Source organism: Scyliorhinus canicula, chromosome 19 (genome assembly GCF_902713615.1).
Source record: "Scyliorhinus canicula chromosome 19, sScyCan1.1, whole genome shotgun sequence".
Classification (NCBI taxonomy): domain Eukaryota; kingdom Metazoa; phylum Chordata; class Chondrichthyes; order Carcharhiniformes; family Scyliorhinidae; genus Scyliorhinus; species Scyliorhinus canicula.
This window is the reverse complement of record NC_052164.1, coordinates 105,694,200-105,702,766: the sequence shown is the minus strand read 5'-3', so window position 1 is coordinate 105,702,766 and position 8,567 is coordinate 105,694,200. Positions and strand designations below refer to the sequence as shown.

General features: G+C 47.3%; 1 protein-coding gene across 1 annotated transcript in view; it reads left to right on the top strand.

Moving 5' to 3' along the window:
• The window catches only part of si:dkeyp-69c1.9, a 62,768-nt gene extending 55,045 nt beyond the window's left edge, over positions 1 to 7,723 (top strand). The window contains exons 9-10 of the mRNA XM_038779552.1: positions 2,099 to 2,220; positions 7,486 to 7,723. Coding sequence (XP_038635480.1) covers positions 2,099 to 2,220; positions 7,486 to 7,588 — 225 coding nt within the window. The 3' untranslated portion in view covers positions 7,589 to 7,723. The remainder of the gene's footprint in view (positions 1 to 2,098; positions 2,221 to 7,485) is intronic.
• The last annotated feature ends 844 nt before the right edge of the window (positions 7,724 to 8,567 follow it).

Below are 8,567 nucleotides of genomic sequence, written 5' to 3'. Positions count from 1 at the left end.
AATAATGGAGTGTAGATTAACTTCTTCTTAAGTGCAGCACGGTAGCATTGTGGATGGCACAATTGCTTCACAGCTCCAGGGTCCCAAGTTCGATTTCGACTTGGGTCACTGTCTGTGTGGAGTCTGCGCATCCTCCCCGTGTGTGCGTGGGTTTCCTCCGGGCGCTCCGGTTTCCTCCCACAGTCCAAAGATGTGCGGGTTGGGTGGATTGGCCATGAAAAATTGCCCTTAGTGTCCAAAATTCTATGATTAACCTAGGATAAAAGTTCGGCACAACATCGTGGGCCGAAGGGCCTGTTCTGTGCTGTATTTCTCTATCTATCTATCTAAACCCCCCCCCCCCCCCCAGCTCCTTTGCCATTCGTACCCTACCCATCGACCTGGGATTTGATCTATCCACCCTCGGCTCCAGGACGCAGTTAAAATCGCTTCCCATGATCAACTGGTACGTGGCCAAATCCAGGATTGCTGCCAGCAACCCCCTCATAAAACCCACATCATCCCAATCTGGGGCATACACATTTACCAACACTACCGGGTGCCCCTTCCTATACCCCACTCACAATCACATATCTCCCACCCTGATCCCTCACCTCCTTCACACTCACAAATCCCCTTTTTTTACTCATTAAAATTGCCACTCCCCTCGATTTTGAATCAAACACTGAGTGAAAAACCTGCCCGACCCACCCCTTCCTTAACCTAACCTGGTCCGTCACACGGAGATGTGTCTACTGCAGAAACACCACCCCCGCTTTCAAGCTCCTGAGGTGCGCAAACATTCACGGCCTGTTACCCGGCCCATTTCACGGCCTGTTACCCGGCCCATTTCACGGCCTGTTACCCGGCCCATTTCACGGCCTGTTACCCGGCCCATTTCACGGCCTGTTACCCGGCCCATTTCACGGCCTGTTACCCGGCCCATTTCACGGCCTGTTACCCGGCCCATTCAGTCGCTCCACATTATAGCCACAAGACAAATGGAATGTTATGTTTATTGCAAAAGGACTGGAGTATAAAAGCAGAGGTGTTGTTGTAATTGTATAGGATGTTGGTGAGAACACATCTGGAGTATGTTGTGCAGTTTTGATCTTATTTGAGGAAGGATGTGGTGACATTGGAGGCAGTTCAGACGAGGGACTGAAAGGGTTGACGCACAAGGAGAGATTAAACAGTTTGGGTTTATACTCGCTGGAGTTTAGACGGATGAGAGGGGATCTGATTGAGGTGTGTACCATACTGAAAGGGATTGATAAAGTAAACATAGACCAAATGTTCCCCCTTGTGGGGCAATCTCGAACGAGAGGTCACAGATATAGGTTGTGAGGCGGTAGATTTAAAACTGAGATGAGGAGGAACTACTTCTCGCAGAGGGTGGTGAATTTGTGGAACTTGCTGCCCCATAGTGCGGTGGAATCTGAGTCATTAAATGGTTTCAAGATGGAGATAGATCTATTTCTGATTTTAAAAAACGGTTTAAAGGAATATGGACACCAGGTGGGGAGGTGGATTTGAGACCAGGAAGAGATCAGCCAGGATCTGATTGAATAGTGGAGCAGGCTCGAGGGGCTGAGTTGCCACTTCTGCTCCTAATTCCTATCCTATTGGGTTGTCTCAAAATTATTTCCGACTGGATCTTCGTTTTTGCAAAAACCGAGCGATTTTAGCGGAACAATTTATTCTACTTTTCAAAAAATGTATGGTCAGGCTGAGATTTATCGTTCTAAGTGTCCTTCAGAAAGTTATGGTGAATGAGCTTCTTGAACACAACTGAGCATCGTGCTCAGCATTTCATAGGGCAATTCAGAGTCACCAATATTGTGGGTTAAAAGTCACATTTGTACCAGACCGGATAAAGTGACAAATTTTCTCCCCGACAGGACATTAATGAACCAGATATTTTGTTACATGTTCACTATTACCGATATCAGATTTTTAATCCCATATTTAATGAATTAATTGAATTTAAATTTTCCACTTGTTATGGTGATTTTGAACTCGTGGTTCTAGATCATTAATCCTGTTCTCTGGATAGTGTAAGCACAATGTTACCGTCCCCACTGAGAATGTATCTCTAGTATCAGTGCTTCCGTTACAGGGAAAGATTGAAAATGTAACCATCACCAAGCAAGATTTTGTTCCGAAAAATGTCTGCAAGCCAAAGGATTCAGTTGGCCAGTCAAATAGAAGCTGGACCACCATCCAGAGGGAAGGCTCCAGGTAACAAGGTTACATCGCCGACATTGGCACATTTACTGCGGTATCTGCCTTACTTCCATAGATGCCGGAATTTAAGGGTGGGTCACGTTTGATTAACTTATTGAATGTTGTGAGGAGCCTACCTCGCCGCCGGCTGCCGTATTCTCTGCCGCCGGTTTCTGGGCGGGGTTCACCCATGCCGGCCAGGGGCCATTGGCAGCGCCCTCCCCCGGCATTTCTCCCGCCCCAATGGGCCAAGCGGCCATCCGTTTTTTCACAGTCCGCCGGCGTGGGTTAGACATGGTCCCACACGGCGGGACCTGGCAGGTAAGTCGGCTGGGGCAGTCCTTGGGGAGGCATCCGACCCCGGGGGGGGGGGGGGGCGGGGCACAGTGGCCTGGCCCACGATTGGGGCCCACCAATCTGCAGGTGATCCTGTGGCATGGGGGCACTCCTTCCTTCCGCGCGGCCCCTGTAGGGCTCCACCATGGCCGGCGCGAAGAGAACACCCCACACATGTGCCAAAACATGGCGGCGGTTTCACACATGTGCGAGATCACGCCGGCCCTTTGCCGCATGCGTGGACTCGCAGTCCCTTCGACACTGGCTGGCGTGGAGCCAACCCCTCCGGCATCCACCTCGCCGCCGGAAGTGCAGAGATTTCCGCACTTTCGGGGGCTGTTGACGCCGGAGTGGTTGGCGCCGGTTTTTCTGCCGGCGTGGGGACTTAGTCCCCGGAAAGGAGAATCCCGCCCAGCACGTTCTCCCCGTGTCCACGTGGGTTTCCTCCGGATGCTCCGGTTTCCTTCCACAAGTCCCGAGACGTTGTTGCACGTTTTACTTGAGTGTAATTCGCGTTTATTGGAGTGTATTAACACGCCTCCGTTTAAAGGCCGTGTGCTTAACACTGCTAGGCTCTATATGTGTATTTTCAGCTCGGGAGTCGCCAGGTGTCGTATAAACACCTCACAAATATTCCAAGGTCAGGTTCAAAGTAATAAAACTATACACCGATTAGTAAGTTCCAAACGATTAGTATTTATTATTACAAATATAATAAATACGCATGCACACGCTAAGGGACTAAGCTACAACTAAACTAAGCGATCAGAATACTTAACTAAACAGGAACAGGCAAGATCAGGGAGCGAGGCCTTCGTTTCGATCTTGGTCTGTAACCTTCAGAGAGTGTGCTGGTCGCTGGGGGTCTAGTGGGGCTGGTTCGCGTAGCGAGCGTCGTATTGTCACTTACGGTTCGGCGGCTGGTGCTCAACGGCTGGAGTCAGGATACAAGTCGAAGTTCTGGGTCGAAGTCAAAGCCGGAGCACAAAAACAGACCGGACCATGTGTGGGGGTCTATCTTTTATAGGGCCCCCAATGTCCGTGCCTTTTTGGGGCGGGCTTTTACCTTCAGGTATTGATTGGATCAGCTCCCAATCGATATCTTTCGAATCCCCCAATGTGAGGGTCTCTCCTCGATGGAGGGGGGCGGTCTCTATGGTCTTTTGTGGTGGATACCTTTGGTGCCGCTCTGTCTGGACATCCACTTAAAGTATCTATTCAAACCCAAATGTTGCCATTGTGTGTGCCCAGATCTGGATTGCCTCATTAATATGCAAAGCGTTTTGCTATTAACACCTTTGGTTGAGATCTTCCACCTGGCCAGAAACTAGTTTTGCTGCGTGCAAAATGCTAATCAGTCTTTGCAGACTGTCTGTCTTGGCTAAACTGCTTTTTCCCTGCAGTCTTAGCAGTTCTCCATCTTGTTAGCCCAGTGTCCATCTTAGGTGGCTACAACGTGCTGTCAGGTGAATTGGACATTCTAAATTCTCCTTCAGTGTACCCGAACAGGTGCCGGAATGGGGCGACTAGGGGATTTTCACAGTAATTTCATTGCAGTGTTAATCTAAGCCTACTTGTGACAATAAGGATTATCATCAACATACGAATTAGGAGCAGAATGTGGGCACTCAGTTCTCAGGTCTGCTCCCTATCTAATAAGATGTGGATCTGATTGTAACCACAATCCCACATTCCCACCTAGACAATAATCTTTCACTCCCTTGCTCATCAAAGGATCTGTCCAGCTCAGTCTTAAAAATATTCAAGGGCTCTGTTTCCACCATCTCTGACAGAGTCAATATGTTAACTGTTCTCTCTCCACAGATGCTGTCAGACCTGCTGAGATTTTCCAGCATTTTGTATTTTTGTTTCTGTTTCCACTGCCTTTTGAGAAAGAGAATTCCAAAGACTCTCGGACAAAACAATTCTCATCGCCAGCTTAAACAGGCAACCTCTTATTTTTAAACTGTGACCCCTTGTTCTAGATTCTCCCACAAGAGGAAACATTCTTTCAACAGACAAATCAGATAGGAATTAGGACACTAAAAGATTTGTTTCTTGGGGGTGGTTTTGTGGGAATAAAGGAGCTGGATGTGAAGTATGGGCTGGAGCAGGGGGAAATGTTTAGATACATGCAGGTTCGGGATTTTGCCAGAAAGGAGAAACAGAACTTCCCGGTGGAGCCGGCCCCCACATTGCTGGAGGAGGTGCTGACGACAGGGGGACTGGAGAAGCGGGTAGTATCGGCAGTTTACGGGGCTGTTTTGGAGGAGGAGAAGGCTGGAAGGGATAAAGGCAAAGTGGGAGGAAGAGTTTGGAGAGGATATGGAAAGGTTCTGGTATGAGGTGCTCCGGAGAGTGAATGCCTCCACCTCGTGAGAGAGGTTGGGGTTGATACAGCTGAAGCTTGTGTATAGAGCGCACCTCACGAGGGCGAGGATGAGCCAGCTGATTGAAAGGGGGGGGGGGGGGGGGGGGGGGGGGGGGGGGGGGGGGGGGTGGAGGCCGCAAACCACATTCATATGTTTTCGTCCTGTCCAAAGCTGGAGGATTACTGGAAGGAGGTTTTTAGGGTAATCTCTAAAGTGGTGCACGTGAAACTGGACCTGGGCCCTAGGGGGTGTTGGACCAGCCGGGGTTGGTAACGGGCACGGAGGCAGATGTTGTAACCTTCGCCTCATTGATCGCCCGAAGACGGATCCTGTTAGGGTGGAGATCAACCTCTCTACCCTGTGCCCTGGCGTGGCGGGGTGACCTGCTGGAACTCTTGATGCTTGAAAGTCAAATTTGAAAGGAGGGGTTCTACAATTCATGGGCGTTATTCATTATGCACTTTCGGGAATTGGATCACATCGAACATTAGTGGGGGGAGGGGGGGTTGGGAGGGTTGGGGGAGGGGGATGCGTGTGTTAATGGTGGCTATGGGGATTCCTGATTCCTTTCTGTCATTTGTTTATGTTTTTTAAAATAAATTTAGAGTACCCAATTCATTTTTTCCAATTAAGGGGCAATTTAGCGTGGCCAATCCATCTACCCTGCACATCTTTGGGTTGTGGGGGCGAAACCCACGCAAACACGGGGAGAATGTGCAAACTCCACACGGACAGTGACCCAGGATCGAACATGGGACCTCGGCGCAGTGAGGCAGCAGTGCTAACCACTGTGCCACCGTGCTGCCTGTCATTTATTAACGTTAACATGCGGGCTAATGTCTGGGGGTTGGTGGGAGGATGGGATCGTTGTTATTGATATGGGGATTGACATTACATTCGTTACTGATTATTGTTATTGTTGGGTGTAAATTTGGGAGAAAATGTGAAAAAGGAGAATAAAAGTATTTTAAAAAAAACAGACAAATAAGATGAGTCAAAACGTAGAGCCCCTGGATTAAACGTTGGATCTAAAATTGACTCAAAGCAAAGGATAAAAAGGTGGATGGCTGTTTCCAATGGGAGTGCTCAGGACTGGGTCTGCTTTTCGTGGTGTATTTCAATGACATAGACTTAAAAGTAGGGGGAAAGAGTAAGATGTTTGCAGACAATAAAAACTAATTGGCCGAGTGGTTCACCCTGAGGGAGAAAATTGTAGACTGCAGAATGATACATTGAGCAGGAAAGTGGCAAATGGAATTTATTCTAGTGGGGCCCGAGATAATATATTTGGGAAGGACAAACAAGACAAGGGAATGCACAGTAAAGGTAGGTTTCAGAGTTGCTTAGAGGAACGGAGTCATCTTGCCGTGCATGTCCACAGATTCCTGAAGCTAATGGGACAGATAGATAAAGTGATCAAAAAGCCAGAGGGGAAACTTTCCTTTATTAGCAGAGGCACAGACTATAAAGTCAGGGCAGTTAGCTAGAACTGTATAAAACACTAATCAGACCACAGCTAGACCACGGTCTACAGTTCTGGTCACTGCATTACAGGAAGGATGTGATCAAATGGGAATGGGGACAGACAAGATTTATGAGGATGTTACCAGGAATGGAGAATTTTTACAATGAGGAAAGATCGGATAGGCCAGGAGCGTTTCTTTTGGAAGGAGTCAGCTAAAGGGAGATTTAATTGAGGTTTATTACAAAGCAAGGAGGTCATGTTGGAGTTGATAGAACTTTGGTAAGGCCACAGCTGGAGTACTGTGTGCAGTTCTGGTCACCACATTATAGGAAGGATGTGATTGCACTGGAGGGGGTGCAGAGGAGATTCACCAGGACGTTGCCTGGGGACATTTAAGTTATGGAGAGAGGTTGGGTGAGCTTGGGATGTTTTTGCTGGAGCAGACTGAGGGGTGACCTGATCGAGGTGTGCACGATCTGAAGAGCTGAAGGGGTTGGATTATGAGGAGAGGTTGAGTAGACTGGGACTGTACTCGTTGGAATTTAGAAGGATGAGGGGGGATCTTATAGAAACATTTAAAATTATGAAGGGAATAGATAGGATAGATGCGGGCAGGTTGTTTCCACTGGCGGGTGACAGCAGAACTAGGGGGCATAGCCTCAAAATAAGGGGAAGTAGATTTAGAACTGAGTTTAGGAGGAACTTCTTCACCCAAAGGGTTGTGAATCTATGGAATTCCTTGCCCAGTGAAGCAGTTGAGGCTCCTTCATTACATGTTTTTAAGGTAAAGATAGATAGTTTTTTGAAGAATAAAGGGATTAAGGGTTATGGTGTTCGGGCCGGAAAGTGGAGCTGAGTCCACAAAAGATCAGCCATGATCTAATTGAATGGCGGAGCAGGCTCGAGGGGCCAGATGGCCTACTCCTGCTCCTAGTTCTTATGTTCTTATAAATCAGGGAATGGGACTAACTGACAGCTTAAGAGTTGGCACATGTATGATGACCTGAATGGTTTTCTGAACTGTTATCATTCTATGATGCATCTATTCTATGTTCTTAAGAAAATGCCTGTAAAATCTTGAATTCTGAATCTCTCCCACTTTCCTAGTCCACCCCACCACCCCACGTGCAGACTGCAAGCCTACCTACTTTACCGGCGTCTGAAGGACATGAAGATCTGCTCGAGACCTCCGTCTGTCGCCACACAGTGACACCACAACTACAGCCATGTGCCACAATCTAAGTCACTGTAACACAACAATGTCAAGCAGCAAACCAGCTTTCAATCCATCAAGGCATATTCAAAACATAAATAAAAAGAGCTTATCTGCCTCAGGTTATCACTATTTGCTCTGTGTCCTGGAATTCATTCTCCTACACTTACCCTCACCTGCAGACTTCAGTAGAAGGTGGCAAGTAGGAATGGACAATAAATGCTGGCATTTTCAATGGTTGTTTCCTGCGGAGGATGGATGCCATTTATTTAGGATTTTCATCTTGTGAATGTTTGTTGGTGCTGCCTGGTTGTTATGATCCAGATCAGGCATCAGCGTCTTTTGATTTAGTGCTGATTAATCAATATACTCAGTCTTCAAATTCTTTCTATCTATACACTTGCTGTTTCACTGCGAGGTTAATCACTGAAGATTAATTAAAACCACATTATTTTGCATTGTTCAAAGGCTTTTTTTCTTATACTTTCTGACTCAGTTGAGTTTGGAACATGTTACCAGGAGGAAGGTTACTAACGCGGATGGTGTGAATACGCTGAGAGAAATGACAGGGAGGTAGATCTGATCTATCAAGAAGGCTGTCAGCATTATCCCAAAGGTTCTTACAATGCCTGCACTGTATTTTCAGCACATGAAGACTCCAGTATTTGTATCTGGTGTACCCTTCCTTCAATGTGACTGGGTAAGACTCAGTTCTGTCTGAATGCCCCTGCTGAACAGTTTAACCTGCTGTTATTGGCAAAGTCCCTCCAACACTAACAGATTATTTAAGAATCCAATATGCTTCAATTAAGTTACTACACATTATTCTAAACTCCCAAGAAATATGGGTTGTCTATTCATCTCTCAAAGGAAATGTCCTCATGCATCAGTTGCTGAAAGTAAGCACGCAGGTACAGCCGGCAGTAAAGAAGACAAATGGCTTCATAACGAGAGGATTTGAGTACAGAAAAATAGA